General features: G+C 41.1%; 1 protein-coding gene across 1 annotated transcript; it reads left to right on the top strand.

The window, feature by feature from the left end:
* Window positions 1-698: 698 nt before the first annotated feature.
* Window positions 699-12,404, top strand: LOC143134577 (purine nucleoside phosphorylase-like). The gene is made up of 6 exons (XM_076295061.1): window positions 699-904; window positions 6,679-6,848; window positions 7,542-7,645; window positions 9,320-9,495; window positions 9,830-10,020; window positions 10,980-12,404. The coding sequence occupies exons 1-6, from the start codon at window positions 876-878 to the stop codon at window positions 11,198-11,200; spliced, it is 891 nt and encodes a 296-aa protein (XP_076151176.1). The 5' UTR covers window positions 699-875; the 3' UTR covers window positions 11,201-12,404.
* Window positions 12,405-17,529: the final 5,125 nt, after the last annotated feature.

Here is a 17,529-nt window from a genome sequence, read left to right as displayed (position 1 = left end):
CCTCTATTTCCAATCAACTAGTAGGCTAGACTAATCAAACGTCTATCAACAAAATAAGCAAACAACGAGTATGTTAGGCTATCATAATTAAAATAATAACCATATAGTAGGCAGACAATCTTGTTTTGATTTGTGAGCAAATACATTTAGCAAATAGTAGGCCTACATAAATGGAATAAAGCTTCTTAAAAATTCACACGGAGGTCTGATTTGAATGACAGCTAGCTGAACCAATAAGACAACATAATTACCTTTAGAATTAATTTAGTTTGGCTTGGTCCCGACCAGGCTAGGTGCAGAGAATAAATTCCCATGGTAATTTATGTGCCATCTCTTTTGTGAAACCGAGTCAAGGCTTAATTCATCCAGGATAACCAAACAATCCCAATTTTGTGAAATAGCCTAGGCCTCAGATCAGAGTGTGTGTGTGTGTGTGTGTGTGTGGATATTATGTGAGATGCTGCTGCGTGTTCATGAGCGAGATCAAGGCAGAAAAAGGATAACACTGGCAGGTTCTGGTGATGTTGCAATATTGGTCTCGTTGGCAACAGTATACTCTAACAGTAGGATTCACTCCGGAGTTTTATGTTCAGACGACGCTTAACCAACGCCTGCGATATTAACCAATGGCGTCGCTCATATGACTTCTAGAACCGGGAGTGGGCGTGGATTGGAGAGAAGATGCCTACAACTTCAGCTAAAAACGTGATAGTACCCACTTCGTGCCACAGACTGCCGCATTAGTAGACAGAGTAATTTAAACGAATCGGATATTTATTTATTTAAATCAGTTATAATATTATTATTTTTCTGAACTCTATTTATACCTGTGTTTGGCTCGGTTTGACTTTATTTCTTCGATTGACGTCATCATAATGCTTCCTGAATCTAACGCTGCTCCTGGGTAAGTCTAAGATTAAATTACATTTATCAAGTTATTATATTAATGTTAGTATAAACCCCTTAGCCAATATAGGCTACCTAGTTTCCATATAGGCTTGATGTAGGCTGAATGTGGGGGGAAATAGCCTGTGGGGAGATGGGGACAGAAGGAGAAAGATGAAATGTGCCAAATGTCACAAGTAGGCTAGCCTACTGTAAAGTGTTGGTCGGTAAGCATATAAGGAGACATTTTAACTTGAGGGACATGAAATATAATTTCACTCGAAATCTGATTTTAACTAACAGAGTTTGCCTATTATTTAGCCTAATGGTCAGATGGTGCAATATTCTCCGCTTTTTGCCTCTGGACGATAGGGAGCCTTTTAGCCAAATTCTGGCTGCCATTTTCGTCTTAAACACTTGAAGATCCATGGTGTTTTGCGCGGATTGAATCTTTCCTAAACTCCAAATGCTTCTTTATTCGTTTCTCGCTGTGGGTTTTTCCACACGCTGCCGTGGGTTATTAAAATAAGGGGATGATGCAAGAGGTGCCATCCACGCAAAGGATGCGGATGGAAATTAGCGCTCAGGGGCCTCATTACAGAAAGAATCCTAACTGCTCATCCTAACTTAAGTTAGGAAACCAAAGATAGGACAAATCCTAACTTCCTATTACAGAAGCAGTGCCTAACATTATGTCCGTTTCTTATCTTATCTGTGGCTTCCTATCTTATCTTTATTTATGAAATCCTAAATGTTCTATCAATCTGATTTTTCGACGGCTATCAACAGTTTATGTCTTTTTCTGCACTTAGAATGTGCTCGAGACTGATAGAACGCATAACTGTAACGACAAATGAGCCTAAACGTTAACGTTAAAGCTATAACGAAAAAGTTAAACGAAACAGCAAGCTAAGGTCATGGCTGGTCCAGATAAGAAGAGGAGGGCTTTTAATTTCAGCCAAGACGAGTTGGAGGCATTAGTTCAGGCGGTGGAAGACAGGAAAACTGTATTGTTCGGAAAATTTTCAATGACCGTAACGGCGCAGTCTAAAGACAGACACTGGAAAGAGGTGGCGGACTCTGTCTCAGCGGTTTGTGGGATGCTGAGGACGGTGGAGAGTAAGTTACTAAGAAAAAGTGGTCTTCTCTAGCAAGTGATGCTAAGATCAGGGGGGTCTTACAAAGGAGGGACCAAGCAAAGACGGGGGCTGGTTTGCCCGAAGTGAAGCCCCTAACCTCACTGGAGGAGAAGATCCTGGCCGTCATGGGTCAAGTTTACACCGAAGGTAAGTTGATTTCAGCACTAGCTTCCATCGCAAATTAGCCAGCTGCTAGCTAGTGCTACGATGTAACGATGATAATCTAAAATGTAGCAGCGTAGCAGCTACCTGCTAGTGCCAGCGCTATCGATAACTGGCTTGGAGGAGTGGCTACATAGTAACCCTAGAATAGGGCCACCAGAAGCTACATGTTACTTGTGTCGAACCAGACAAAATACAGTCTATGTAGGCCTATGTAGACCGCAAAAGAAAAGCCAACGCTGACAACTCCCTAACGTGAAATCATTTGTGTATCATAGGCATTGCAACCGGCACGGAGGTGGGACTGGATGAGCTGTGTGAGCAGAAAAGTGGCGAGGTGTGTCAGTCGACATCGTCTGACCCTGAGTCGAGAAGGGTCATATTAACGCTGATGGATTCAGAGTGTGACACTATGAATCTGCCACCAGCAATGGTCATCCCATCACCTGGTAAGTCGAATTCAACGTTGATGGTAATTTAAAATAAATAGGCTATGAGGTGCATTTTCACAATGATGCTGTCTCAACTGTAGGCTACTCCTTAAAAACAGTTGAGGTATATAATGTCCCGTTTAGTCTATGCGGTTCACTGAAAGGTGCCTATAGGTTCTGAATCTAAGATTCACAGTTTTTGATTCTTCTCTACAGCTAAAAAGAAGAAGCACATAGGCCTACAAGAGGAGCTTCTGGAGTTGGAGAAGGAGAAGCTGTGGGTAATGAGAGAAAAGGTCAATATTGATAAGGAGAGACTGCAATTGGAAAAAGAAAAATTCGAATTCATGAAGGAGTATGTAAAAAATCAAGGGAACAACATTGTTGATCTCTCTGAACTATAAAAAAAAAAAAGCACACTTATTTAAATTTATTTATTTAATATTGTCAAAAATAAATATTTGAAATCAAAACTGCAATGTTTTGTCTTTAATTATCTTGTAAAATAATGTGCAATTAAGTTGTTTCTGGCGGTTCTGCCAGTCTGTGCACCATCATGTAGGCCTATGCCATCATGGCCTTCCTCCTCATCTTCAACCGGGATGTTTTCAGGGTCCGGGAGATTAGCCATCCTGCATATGTTGTGCAGCACAGCAGTGGCCTTTACAAACATCACCACTCTCTCAGGGGAATACTGAAGATATCCCCCACTCTTATCATGGCATCTCCATCTACAACAACATAAATTAACCAGCAGTGCACCAATTAACCAGTTAGTTTGTATTGCCATCATGGTAACATGCTTTACTTTTTGGTATGATGTTATAGTCCATATTAATATTAAATAATATTAAACTTATACATTTGCTACATTGCTTTTGAAATGTATAGTTTAACACTAGCTTCTTCTTCAGGGTTACTACACACTCCTTATCTACACTATTGAATGCAACAAAGCAGTATGTCTCACCTTCCTTTCCATATACCATAAAGCCTCTCCTGACGGCTACGGCACCTTTTGTGTGCCACATTATACTTCCTCTCTGCCTCTGTCTGCTCATTCATGACTGGTGTCATTAGGTAGGGTTTCAAGGGGTATCCCGAGTCTCCCAAAAGCCATCCACTTGCCCTGCCCTCACTCAGGTAAGCATTGATATCACTGTAAATGGGCACATTTCATATTTTAAATAGTATTTGAGTGGAGCCTATAATGAAGTCTGTAAAACAATAATTTATGTTAGTGTCAAGGACCTACCTGGTGTTGAATATGAATGAATCGTGGATGGATCCAGGCCACTTTGCCAACAAATGCCGTATAACCATATTTTGGTCCCCTATGGCCTGAACGTTAATGGCATGGTATCCTTTACGGCACACGTATGCCGGCTCACTTGGGCCACTTGGAGCTTTGATTGGAAAAAGTGACCCATCTATAAGCCCAATTACCCCTGGCATTCCACTCTGTTGTAAAAACTCCTCCTTTATCCGCAGAAGCTCTTCTCCACGCGGAAACTGAATATAATTTGGTGCCAGATTGCAGATGGCTTTGGTGACTTCCATGAGGTTGCGTGAAATACACGGCTGTGACACCGAAGACAGGCTTGCAACCTCAGTCTGGAAGTCACCCTTGGCAAAAAAACGCAGAGCATTTGTTACCTGCACAAGCACTGGCAAGGCTCCATGTCTCCTTGTAGGCCTCTCCAGAACTGGACGTAGTTCTTCCACCAAAGTCAAAATTAAATGTCTTGGCAGACGATAAAATGAAATTAAAACACGGTCCGGAAAATGTAACACATCATTATGCGGTCTAAGTAGCCTTTCTGCCATTACATTTCTGTTAATGTGTTCATCTTCATTGTCAAAGATACCTACAAGCAGTGCTGCTGCCATATTTTTTTCAGTTAGTGACAGTTATTTTGATTTAGGACAGGGTGAATGGCAACCTAACTTAGGCATCCTAAGTTAGGAATTTCCTAACTTAGGATGATTCTGTAATGGCTAAATTCCTATCTTAAGATAAGATAGGATCTCATCCTAAGTTAAGTTAGGAAACCTGCTTCTGTAATACCAAAACCCCTAAATGCCTTCCTAACTTAAGTTAGGATAGGATTTCAGAGTTAGGAAGTTTCTGTAATGAGGCCCCTGTTACGTAACGATTTCGGAGAGACTTTCCTTTCGTTGGTTAATTTGGACCAGTTCAGGTTTATTAAAAAAAAAAAATACACGATTGATATGACTATTTAGGATTAGTTAAGGGCGTTTTAGAATTGTGGACGTCTTCCACATGTGATCCTTACGTGTCACCGAACCCCCTTTTCGTGCGCATTGTCACGTTTTCAGGAAGTTCATCATCAAATGAAATGGGTCTGTATTTAAAGCGTCTGGAAACGCATAGCCAGTATTAGGCCCATAATTCGATGTCTGGGACACGCATATGCTATTTTTATTCATTAGGCTAGCTAGTATTCATTGTTTTAACATTTTATTTACGCCTTATGGAATGAAAAAATATATATATATAAAAATGAAAAGCCTTTTTTTCTATGACCCGTGTGTGTTTGTGTTGAAGAGTGTGTGCGTGTAAGTGTGTGTGGAGTAAGGTGAGAGAGCCCTGCAGCAGGGCTGTTGTATGTGTGTGTGTGTGTGTGTGCGCGCGTGTGTGTGGAGTCAGGTGAGAGAGCCCTGCAGCAGCTCTGTTGTGTGTGTGTGTGTGTGTGTGCGTGTGTGTGTGTGTGTGTGTGTGTGTGGAGTCAGGAGAGAGAGCCATAACAGCAGCTCTGGGTTGGCTCTGCCATGTTGACATTGTAAATACCAGCCTGAGCCGGCCGGTTTTTCAGAAACAGCTGTAGGCTACTCTCAGGCATTTCCTCCTTCCTGATGACTGTGTGTTCATGTCTACATTACAGTAAAGAGAGCACTGTCTTGATTTTCCACATTAACATCAAACTCTCTGTCTCTCTGTCTGTCTCTCTCTCTCTCTCTCTCTCTCTGTCTCTCTCTCTTTCTTTCAATTCAATTCAATTCAATTCAATTTAATAAAGCTGTATTGGCCTGACAAAAATACCAGGGTTGTGCAAAATTCCAGAATTGAATTGAAACTGGCTCTTAAATTCCAATTAAATTCTTGAATTTCACTTGCATTTCAATTGAGGTATTTCAAACAGAAAGCAGAATTGCAAAAATTTAATTTTGCACAACCCTGAAATTGACACGTTGTATTGTCAAAGCATTTATAATTGTAGTAGTTTGTGGATTAAAGAAAGCATACTGAACATCATCTATCATACAGTACTGCAATGGCACTGTGCGTGTATGTGTGTTTGTGTGTGTGTGTGTGTGTGCATGTATGTGTGTTTGTGAGTGTGTGTGTGTGTGTGTGGATGGGAATGCATGTAATTGTGTGTGGGCGGTGTTGGTGTGGGTATGTATGCATGACTGTGTGTTTGATTCTTTGTGTACTTCGCTCTCTCTGTATGTGTGTGTGTGTACACTGATTTGTTGTTTAACTATTTGTTGTTTTTAAAACATGTATTAGATTTAAATCTAAGAATATTAATTATACAGGAATATAATAAGACCTTTAAATTAATAAAGAAATAAAAGCATTGTACAGCATTGTCGGTAGGAGCAGTAACATGAAAACAGAATGAACAGTATAATAGCAGGAGGATGATATATGTGTTGTGTGTGTGTGTGTTTGTTTGTGTGTATGCGTTTGTGTGTGCACCGCCACACCATCACCCAAAAGTTAAAGTTGACTGATTTAGCAGACACTTTTATCCGAAGTGACACAGACTCGCACCAGTGGCCTTAGGAATAACTTGTTTGTTAGTCACTGATATTACTCAATCTGGGCCCCGGCCGTGGCGCGACTGGCTGGGGCACCTGCACCGTACACCGGCGACCTGGGTTCGATTCCTGCCCCTTGGGAATTACTTGTTTGTTAGTCATTAACATTACTCCATCTCCGCCTGCTCATGTGCCTCTCTCCATACTCACTACACACCCCGTCTCCACCTGCTCATGCGCATTGCGCCTCTCTGTGCTTCTGTTCTTGGCAGGTACATGTACGATGAGTGCAAAGCCACGGCTGATTGGCTACTGAGCCAGCTGTCCATGCGCCCCCTGGTGGGCATCGTGTGCGGCTCGGGGCTTGGAGGCCTGGCCGACAGCCTGAAGAACCAGGTGGTCTTCAAGTACAGCGACATCCCCAACTTCCCCAAAAGCACAGGTGTGTGTGTACCGGTATGTGTGTGTATGAGAGAGAAATTTGATGTGTGTGAGCTTCTCTCTCTCTGTGAGCGTATATGTGCATGTGTGTGTGTGGGAGAGAGAGAGAAAGAGAGAGAGAGAATGTGTGACCGAGAGAAAGAGGAAAAATAGTCTATGTGTGTGAGAGTGTGTGTTTGTAGAGCTGACAGACAGTGACAGGAGAAAGAGACTGTGTTTCAGTGGCTTGGTAACAGTATTTGTTTTCGTGTTGCATTTTTGTATGTGTGTATAAGTGATAGTGTCTGTGTGTTTGTATCTGTGATAGTGTGTGTGTGTGTGTTAGCGTGTGTATGTATTCAGTTGTTTGGGTGGGTGTGTTCCCTGCTGGTATGTAGTAATTTAGCTTATAAGGGCTGGTTGTAATTCCATCCCAATGATGTTAGTCTGAATGCTATAATTATACAGCTGTGATTCTGTTTGGATGCTATGAACCACGCATCCCTGTATTCTCTAATGCAGAGCGGTGTGTAGGTATATTTGTCACAGTGATTGAAGTTAGTGTGTTGTTTTCAGTGTCATTAAATTGACTTGGCCTGAGTGGGTCCTAACTATGTTCTCTCATGCCACACCTAAGGATCTAAATGTGTGTATCCTTATACCACCCTAACTCATTCCTCTGTGTGTGTGTGTGTGTGTGTGTGTGTGTGTGTAGTGCATGGCCACGCTGGCAGACTGGTGTTTGGAACTCTGAAGGGGACGTCATGTGTGTGTATGCAGGGGCGCTTTCATCTCTATGAGGGTTACCCCGTTCAGAAGGTGAGTAGAGACAGACTCTCTGCAGTCATGTTACCTCATGATGTTTCATATTACCTCATGATGTTTCCTCTAGCTGCTGTCTGTAGAAACTTTAGATGTTACAGCATATAAACACATCTCTTTCTCCAAGAATGTGAAGGGCCCAATGTGCTTTTCTCCTTCTTGTCTAAACATCAGCTGCAAATATCGTAATGCTGGTGCTATGATGTCTGTCACACTCAACCAATTGCTTGGTGTATACCATCCAGAGTTTTTGCAGGATCTTAAAAAGTACCTCAAATTTAATATGAACTCATTTAATGTTCATTTAACACTAATTCGACAGAGGTAATTATTTTGTATACGCATGCTTCAACATGTTTCTCTTTCTCTGAGTTGAGTTTTTTTCACAGTGCAGATTACTGTAGGTATGCGATGAAACTGCAAACAAGATAAACACGGAACTGATAATTAATTCAAACTTTGCAGCCTGGAAAGTTTTTCACTCTGGAACTGGAATTTTCCTTTATATCCTTAATCATACTGTTTTGCCTGTCTGGGCATGGGACAGGTCTTTAATTTCATTCATAATGGTTTTAAGCAAGGCAAGGCAAGTTTATTTATATAGCACATTTCATACACAGGGGTAATTCAGTGGGCTTTACATTAAACAAAAGCAAAGAGTACATAAAAGCAGGAAAGGTCAGTAATTTGAAAATGTTTAAAAGGTAAAGTACATGAAATAGAATACTTAAAAGATATAAGACAGAGTACAAATTACTGGAACACAACCAACAACTTAACATTACTTCGTCATACTTCCAGTTAGGCTGTTATATTAAATTTAGCTCGAGACTATCTAAGCCAAAAAACATTTAACTTTTTGAGACCTGCTGATACTATCCCCAACAGGCCGGTATCATAGTGCTTTGTGTTTTTGCATGGTGGTACGCTAGGGTGGTAGCGTTGTGGATAAGGAGCTGGGCTAGCATGCAGTAGCCTGAACAGTTGTGGGCACCGTGGCCCTTGTTATATGGTTATGGTTTTGATTATGGTATTTAGCAGACACTTTTGTCCAAAGTGATATGCAAATAACAATACAAAGTTAAATTTAACAGTAAATAATTAAAAAAATGTACTATTGCTATTTCCCTACATTAAGGGAAATAGCAATAATAAACAATGTCAATTCAATCATTCAATCAATAGCCTAATGAAAATAAATAAATACTATAATATAAACCATAACACATAAGAAACACTTAATAAACTAAAGGCATATTGAACCGATATGCCTTTAGACCCAAACTATCACATGAATGGATATACTGTATATATTAGGCTATATATAATTATATAATATTATATATATATAATTGACATGTGTAAGTCACTTTAGATAAAAAAGCGTCTGCTAAATGATGTAATGTAAATGCATAGGGAACATACATACAGTAACCTCAGATTACTCATTCCTAATAGAGCCTTTGAGCACATTCCTTTGGAACCACTTTTATGAATTTCAGAAAACTCAGCGCTCAGTTTTCAACATTCATCTGACGGTGGTTCATGGTTCCTGCCTTTGAGTGCATGACCATTGTCTCTCCTAGATCACTGCCCACATCACTTACACTTAGAAAGAGGAGCTCAGTTGTGTGTATGTGACATATGCCTGCCGTTGTGTGTCTGCTCCAGATAACGCTGCCCATCCGAGTGTTCAACCTGATGGGAGTGCAGACGGTGATTCTGACCAACGCGGCCGGAGGCCTCAACCAGGACTACAGAGTGGGAGACGTCATGATCATCAAGGACCACATCAACATGCCGGGCTTCGCCGGGATTAACCCTCTAGCCGGCCCTAACGAGGACAGGTCAGTGGGACAGCATGGGTCAGACTAGGCCAAGGGGATGACCATTCCCTCTCAGTTTAAATCTGTTTAATTCAGTTCAGTTAAGTTAGTTCAGTTCTGTTCTGTTCAATGCAGTATAAGCTGCTTTATTGGCATGAATGCATACAATATGTTGCCATAGCATTATTGACACAAACTGTGTAATCCATGATAAACACAAATATAAAACAAATGTGGTAACTCTACAAAAGAGCATGGAGAGATTTCTCTCTCTCTCTCTCTCTCTCTCTTCCCCCACTTTTTTTCCAGCATCTGCTATAGTGTACTGTATTTACTGTGTGTCTCTCTCTCTCAGGTTCGGAGTGCGTTTCCCCTGTATGTCTGACGCCTACAACCGCAAGCTGGTGCGCCTGGCCCACGAGGTGGGAGCGGAGCTGGGCTTTGATGAGTTTCTGCGTGAGGGCGTGTACTGCGTGTTGGGTGGACCATCTTTTGAGACTATCGCCGAGTGCCGCATGCTGAACAAGCTTGGAGCTGACGCTGTCGGTAAGAAATGTCATGCCTGTTGGATTAGCGTTTCCTCTTGGTGCGGGTAGCGTTGTCATAGGTGGAGATGCAGAGGTTTTTAAAATGATCAAGAAATATGAAGAAATAAAATGCCCTAGAATGTGAAGAAATAAAATATTTGACATAATGTCAAAATCATGTTGTCCAGATTTCCACTGAAGTTACCATGGAAACCAGCCAGTGTCGGCCCAACTCTTGTAATATCACTTAGTACCACGCAGGGCGCTGAATTAAATACGGCAGAGGAGTGTTGTGTGGCCGCATTAAAGACAACTTAAAGTCTACAGAATTCCACATAGCACCTTTAAAATGCCATGGTGCACCTCATAGAGTTTCCTCAAGCACATTCAGTAGCTTTACAAACATTTCTGTAGCTCATGGATAGTGCTATTTATCCATGGTGACATGTTGTCATGAGACTTCTTTTTGTGTCATGCGACCTCTTTGGTGCATTGCCATCCAGTGTTTTCTATTTGAGGCAGCAGCCATTTCATTCAGTGGACGATGTTCAGTAAAGGGATCAAGTGAAAGTTCATGAAATATTTCTTCTGTTGTGGCATCTAAGTACTGTTTTTTTTTACTAGATGTACTTATAAGGCTTACTTGATAGGTAGGTTCAGTAACATGTTATGTTAGGGTCTGTTATCTCCAAATCCCATAGCCTTTAAGTAAGTCCTGTTGTTAATATGAATATTTATCTCCTATGAAGATTATCCAGTCATAACTAGTGAGAATGATGGACATAAGCTCAGAGGATTCAGAAAAAACCACATCTGGTACTGGTTGACAAAGGCCAGATATGCAGAAACTTTCAGAAGTGTCATGTAATGACCATTTTATCCAGTATCCCTCCATCCATGCCTCTCGTTTTGATCTGAACTCTTTCCTGCTTTTAGTCATTTCTAATTCTGTGCCCCCACCCCCCTACCCCCCTCCAGGGATGAGCACAGTTCACGAGGTGATCGTGGCGCGCCACTGTGGCATGAGCGTGTTTGCCATGTCACTCATCTCCAACCGGTCGGTGATGGATTACGAGAGCGAGGAGCGGGCCAATCATGAGGAGGTCCTCCAGACCGGCGACGATCGTGCCAAGCAGCTGGAGGTGTTTGTGTCCACCTTCGTCTCCCGCCTGGGGCACGCCAGCAATGGCACGCACTGAGCACGCTCCAACATACTGGATGCTACCACGCTTGACTCAGCATAAAAACAAACAAAAAATATGTATTAATACATACTTCCTCTCCATCAGGAGACATCCCAGTTGGACCAAAATATATTTATATATGTATATATTAGTCGCACTGACTAGGTACAAGACAAATGATCTAATTAACAATTGCACATTCAGAGTACTGACAGCAACAGCTAGTATACATACTTAAAGTTATATTATCAAACTAACCAGTAGAAGGTGTTTGCTAAGGGTGTGCGTTTTTTTAATATTATATAGCTTACTAGCTTTCAGTTTTTGACTATGTTTGTATTAGGGCTGCACAATTATCATAATCGTAATTGCAGTTGCAATATGAACCAACGTAAATTACCCAATCGCAAAAGCTACAAATAATCGTGCAAAAAAAATAGATATTAGATTAGCAATTAGATATTTTCCTGAAATCGTGCAGCCCTAGTTTGTATACGTTATCTTCCGGTCCTCTCATTGGTCTTATTTTATTGGAGGCATTTTTCTGTTGACATTCCTTCTGTGCCGGGACCACACAGTGACAGTTCTGATAGATCAGCTGGCTGGAGTACATGGAGCTGGTCACTTAGTGCCTGTTTGGAGAGAGAAAGTGTGTGTATATGCAGAGTGCGTGCGTAGTGCCTGTTTGGAGAGAGGGTGTGTGTTTGAGGAGTTCTGAGGAGTCTTAAAAGCCTTTCTGTTTGAAGTTTATTATTATCACCAAGAATAACTTCCTGCCGTGCAGTGTGTGTTTATTGCAAATCCTTAATGGCCTTTATGGTTGTGAGATCATTCCAATTTATTTGCATATATTGTTATTGTTAATGATATAAGATGTGAACCTTACTTACTGAAACAGCACCTAAAATATACATATTAATTTAATTTAATATTTGGATGTCTAAAATATTTTTTTTATTTGGTTACAGAGATAACTGTTTTGTATTTGTATCTTTTATTTATGTCTCAAGCACCTGCTTTTGTAGTACTGACAACTGTATGTGATATTCTATTTGTTTAGATATTTAAATCACTTATTTATGTTAATGCACTTACACTCCATAAAACAGAGTTGTACCGTTGCAGAGTTGTACCGTTACTGACCTGTACTGTACTCTTGAAATGCGAATGTAATCCAATTGCAATGAATGCTACTGTTTTAAAACCTTTTAGAACTCTTTAGAGGTATCAGCGTCTCAATGAGTCCTAGTTTGCGTGTGCAGAGTTGTCAGGGAGGGAGCCACACCAGGGCTCGAATTATCTTTTTGTCTTTAAGGGGGTCTCTCTATCTCATAAAATGTTGGCACACCCTGCGCATAGCCTAACAAGGCGATACAATGAAATAGGCGCAAGTGGCGCTTTTGCGCAGTACATTATGCGCACGGTAGGCCTAGGCTTTACCTTGACACACGCACACAACAGACATAGATTTTTCATATAAATTGATTACTTTTAATGCATTTTTAACATATTGATTGTAATAGTCCATATCTCATTTCAATTTCACAATACAAAGAAATAGACTAAACGAAGTCTGTGCCATTCTCAATTTCACAACGTAACTCATTTAAACCAGACCACCGTCTCAGATAGGCTATCCTCACTGTCAAACACAATAATGCATGTAGTGTAGCTTATACACAGGGGAAAAAGCACTAACTGGCAGAAATGAATAAAGCCAGCCAAACTAGGTTGTAGTATTATGCTAATGTGGAAGACGAACAATTTTGGAGTTTGCACTGAGATATTGTCGGGTAGCCATTTAATATTCCGACATCAGAGATTGCTAACAGGTGTTTCAAAATATCTGGAAACTTTCCGGAACTCTGAATGGCAGAGGATAGCTACAGTTCATCAGACAACATAATCATTGTAGGCTGCATTATGGGCTATAATTTATGGCTTTGTCAATCAACATAAGAGGTGAAGCGCAAGTTATTGAGTAAGCTCCATCCACAAACAAGAGCTCTCTTCAGCGAGGTAGATGAACTTATTCATCTGTGTCTTTGCGTGCCTGTTTCAGTGGCCTCCTCAGAGCGTTCTTTCTCTTCTTTTTGAAAGTGTAGGTTAAAGGCTACACTGTGCGTTTATGATGTCAGCATTTGTTGTAGGCTATATTTGTGATATGTGGATCAATTTAATGTAGGCTAGCTTATGAATATTGCGTTGTGTAGGCCTATGTTATGCATATGTTTTGAGTCAATGTGTTCTGTCTAATATGCTGTGCCATAGGGTCTTTAGTATTGGCACCCATGTCTGAAGCGTCAATAATTATTACGTTTTATTAATGTTGGTGTTCAACAGTTCTATATTTCTCGTGTTCACCGTCGATTTCGGCGCAAGGCTACAGCAACTTTGTTACCTTACTAGTGTAGCATCAGATAGCAGACGGTTACTTTGTTTGCGTTAGTAGGCTATCAATCTGTGGTTTGCGACATTTTGTCGCATTTTTTCTGTAGTGTAGCCATAATGTTATTCATGGGTTTCATCAGGTCCCTTTCCACAGGTGTATACAATCATGCACCTTGATTATGAATGCAGGCTGCATGGTGCTTGATTAATACACCTGTGTAAAGGGACCTGATGAAACCCATGAATTGACAGTGATGTATGCCTGTGCTGTGTGTCATGCAATGCCAGTATGCTGTTGTCCATTAACAGAGAAAGGCGTTTAAATAAAATACAATAACTTTTTTTTACAGCACCCCCAACCAAAACTCACTTCCCACGGCCCTGAGTTCAACAGCAAACAGCAAACAGGACTTTTCAGCACGTAACAAACCATGTAGGCTAGCTAGTCTGAGCGAATTAGCCTAGAAAAGGGTCAAAGGTGGAAGTAAATACAGCAAAAGCATATTTGGTATCATCTGAATCATAATTTTCTTTAGATTAAGAATTTGTAGTGCCTACAGCGCAGATTTGTACCGAAAAAAATATATAGGGCTTTGAATGGAGCATGGCACAATGATTTTTGGGCCAAAAACGCAAGTTAGTACATCTTGATATTAGCTGATATCCAGTGACGGACTGGACGGGCTGGCATTTGGGCAGATGCCAGAAGGGCCGCGGCTCCTCGTGGGCCGTTTGGGCCGGCCAATCACGGAGCGGCATGTTTGTCGGGTTTGCGCGGCCCATTTATCGTAAAGACGGTTTTACAATATTTCTCGGCTCACTATCAAGCATCAATAGTGTTACATGGATTACGAATAAGCCACTTATCTCCAACTCCTCATTCCTCTTTCATAAATGGAAACTGATCAGTATTTATACCAAACATGAGTCTCTACACTACAGTCATGGTGACCCTCAATATTTACATCAGTCTACATTCTTTTGTAACCTTATTCAATCAAATGATTTAAAAGTGCATTGTTTGAAATTGGAATACAATAAATATGCTGCCTGTATCTTTTATTTTATTATTGGTTTACAAAAGTTAGGCTACATGAAGCAATGACTTCTGGGAATTTCAAAACCGAATGCGTCTACTTCCTTCAGCACGGGGAATTGCCGATCTAGCATGCCATTGCCGATCTAGCATGCCTTGATCCTCGGAATTTTCCCTTTATAAAAGCTAATAAACTGCCCCCAAATGCACTTCGAAACATAAGAGAATGTCTGCTTAAATTCAGTTAAAGGTGCTACAGTTGAAAATCTACAGTCGGAAATTGAAACATCTCGCCACGCACTGGGACAACCTGAAAAAGTCTCCTCTAAACGAGTAGGCCTATACAGTCAAAGCGTCGGACTTTGATGATGCCGCGGAGATATAGGAAGATACAAAAATAAACCTGGTGAGCAAGAAATGTGCTACCTGCAAGAATTGTGCATAGTTGTATAGTTTGTTTACCACAGTCACGGCCCTAGAATAGCTCTGAAACTAGGGGCGAAAGCGCTGCAGAGGGGGCAGCGTGCATCTCACTCGCAAAATGAAACATTTCTGTGGGGCGCCTGCCATGGACCTCGCAATTGCAAAATCAGCATAAACATTAACGGACAGCTGCTTCCGTTGACCGATTAAAATCTAGTTACCATGCTGTCAACTAAAGCACACATCCTGTACCGGGCATGGCTATTAAATTTGCGTCAAAAGCTGATAGTTTCAATTGTAGATGCACTCTTTAAAGTTAATAGCAGCCTCCTCACATTCCTTATTATTTCGGATTTAAAATGAACACCAGTGCATTATATAAGGCTACAATTTAAATTGACATTTTATTTTTTTACATTAATACACAGGATTAGATGTTAAAATCCCTTGTGCCAAAATCCAAGGTAAAAACACATTCAGAAGCCCCTGCTCAAGTTTAACTTTAAAAAGCACACTACCCACAAATCCGCCAACAAATGGTCACAAGCACAATGCAGATGGCCTATCCAACAGCAGTAGCCTATATAGTATGCGGCATGTCATTGGGGTTATCAAGTGGGCGCCCTCATTCACCGATGTTTCGTTAAGTTAGGCCCACGACACCTCATGAAGGCTTAACAGTGAAACCAGCGTCCTGGAGACACTCCCCTCCATGCTGCCACCATATTACCACATTGAAATATCCAATACTCAAAATACTCTTAACCAGCCCAGGCATGGTCTAAGTTGGCTAGGTCGGTCTGTCCCGTTGATGTGGACTGAACCATAAACCATAAAGAACCTTAGCCAAGTACCATCACCCTAGGCACAGCCCATCACAAACACAAAACAAATTAGCCAGTTAGCTTAGCCCATTATCTTAGGCCCCATCCCAAACACAAAACAAATTAGCCAGCAGTTAGCAGTTAGCTTACGCCCCATGCTGCCCCATATTACCACAACAAGCATCCAAATACCCTTAACCAACCTAGGCATGGTCTAAGTTGGCTATAGGTCGGTCCGTCCCGTTGATGTGGACTGAACCATAAAAGCTATTATTTCCTCTTGTTTTCCACCTCGCAAACTCTACTAGGCTACAGTAAAAGCGCATTATCTTTTGGCTATTGCGCAAAAGCCTCTTGTTCTGATATTTATTCATTTCACATTCTTACAACAACATAGCTTGTCACAACATCAATACACAGCCTTAGTATAAGGCCTACAAGTTGTGCATTGATATATCCATGTTCTTGGTTCAGTCTTTATGCATAGCCTATTAAAGTTAGAGTTCATCACCAATGGGGCTACAAACGTGTTATGTCCGTGCATTTGAAGTTATATCTGTGTGTTGCGAGCACATGCATGCGCGTCCCCGTGTGGGCCGCTGGTTGGTGAAAATGCCAGGGCCGTTTTTTAATCCCAGTCCGTCACTGCTGATATCTCTTAAGCCAATTGAAAGATATTCATCAAACTTGGTCTACTTACCCACTATAAGTTGTCAAAGAACTGGCAAGACAATTTATGTCTTGAGGTCAAAGGTCAAGGTTACTAAGGGTCACACAAATAACAGCAGACTGTCACACAAATAAAAGCAGACTGTTGGATCTTCATTAACTCTAGTACATTTATTGTCTATACAAGTTAGATGAACTTAGGGACTCAGGGCCATGGGGTCAAAGGTTAAGGTCAGTTTCATCCCCTGACATACAAGGATATAGACGGTGAAGACATGCTAATCAACATGCCATGTTCAATTCAATTACTGTAAATATAGTGATTTTATTTTTTTTATGTTGCACAACATAGACTTGGATGTTTTTGACATGGGGAGTCCCTATCTACAGCACAATGAGTTTAATACCCCTCCTTTGTATATAAGAATCAAGAATCTGATTGCAATTACTAGGCAAATGTGCTCAGTTACATACAGTAACAGTGAAATTCTTCCATAGTCATGACCTGACCAATATCTCTTTCAATATTGCCCTTGCAGTCCTTTCCACAGTACAAGCAGTGCTACGTCCAGCTGTAAATTATAGCTTTCTGTGCTGTTGTGACTTTCCATAAGTTAGTATGACTGTTAACTGTGGCCCTTGCTATTTTTCCCTTCATGGACAAGGTGTTGGGTATAATAAGTCATGGGTGTGTTTTGGGCTTAAAGGAGAATTCCGGTGTGATTTTGACCTAAAGTGTTTTGAAACATGATACCGAGTGTGAACGTATGTCTCATAGCCCATCTCGGCTTGTCCCCTGCACTCCGAAATCTGGCGCTAGTTAGCCGATGCTACCAACAAGGTGGTCAATGGTGGTGCCTCGGCATCGGCATAGCCATGCAAATAAATCACTGTTTTACACCATTTACGAGGCTCAATGTATCTCCACACTTCATTGGTAGACTTCCGAGGGCCCTGACATTTAAAACGAGACATTGAGAACTTTGAAAAAGCACTGGTAG

The sequence above is a fragment of the Alosa pseudoharengus genome, unplaced genomic scaffold (genome assembly GCF_046254945.1).
Source record: "Alosa pseudoharengus isolate Yale_2024_CS ecotype anadromous, Long Island Sound unplaced genomic scaffold, YU_APseudo_1.1 YU_APseudo_1.1_scf_2, whole genome shotgun sequence".
Lineage (NCBI taxonomy): Eukaryota > Metazoa > Chordata > Actinopteri > Clupeiformes > Clupeidae > Alosa > Alosa pseudoharengus.
The sequence above is the reverse complement of the archived record's forward strand: the minus strand, read 5'-3'. Positions and strand labels throughout refer to the sequence as shown.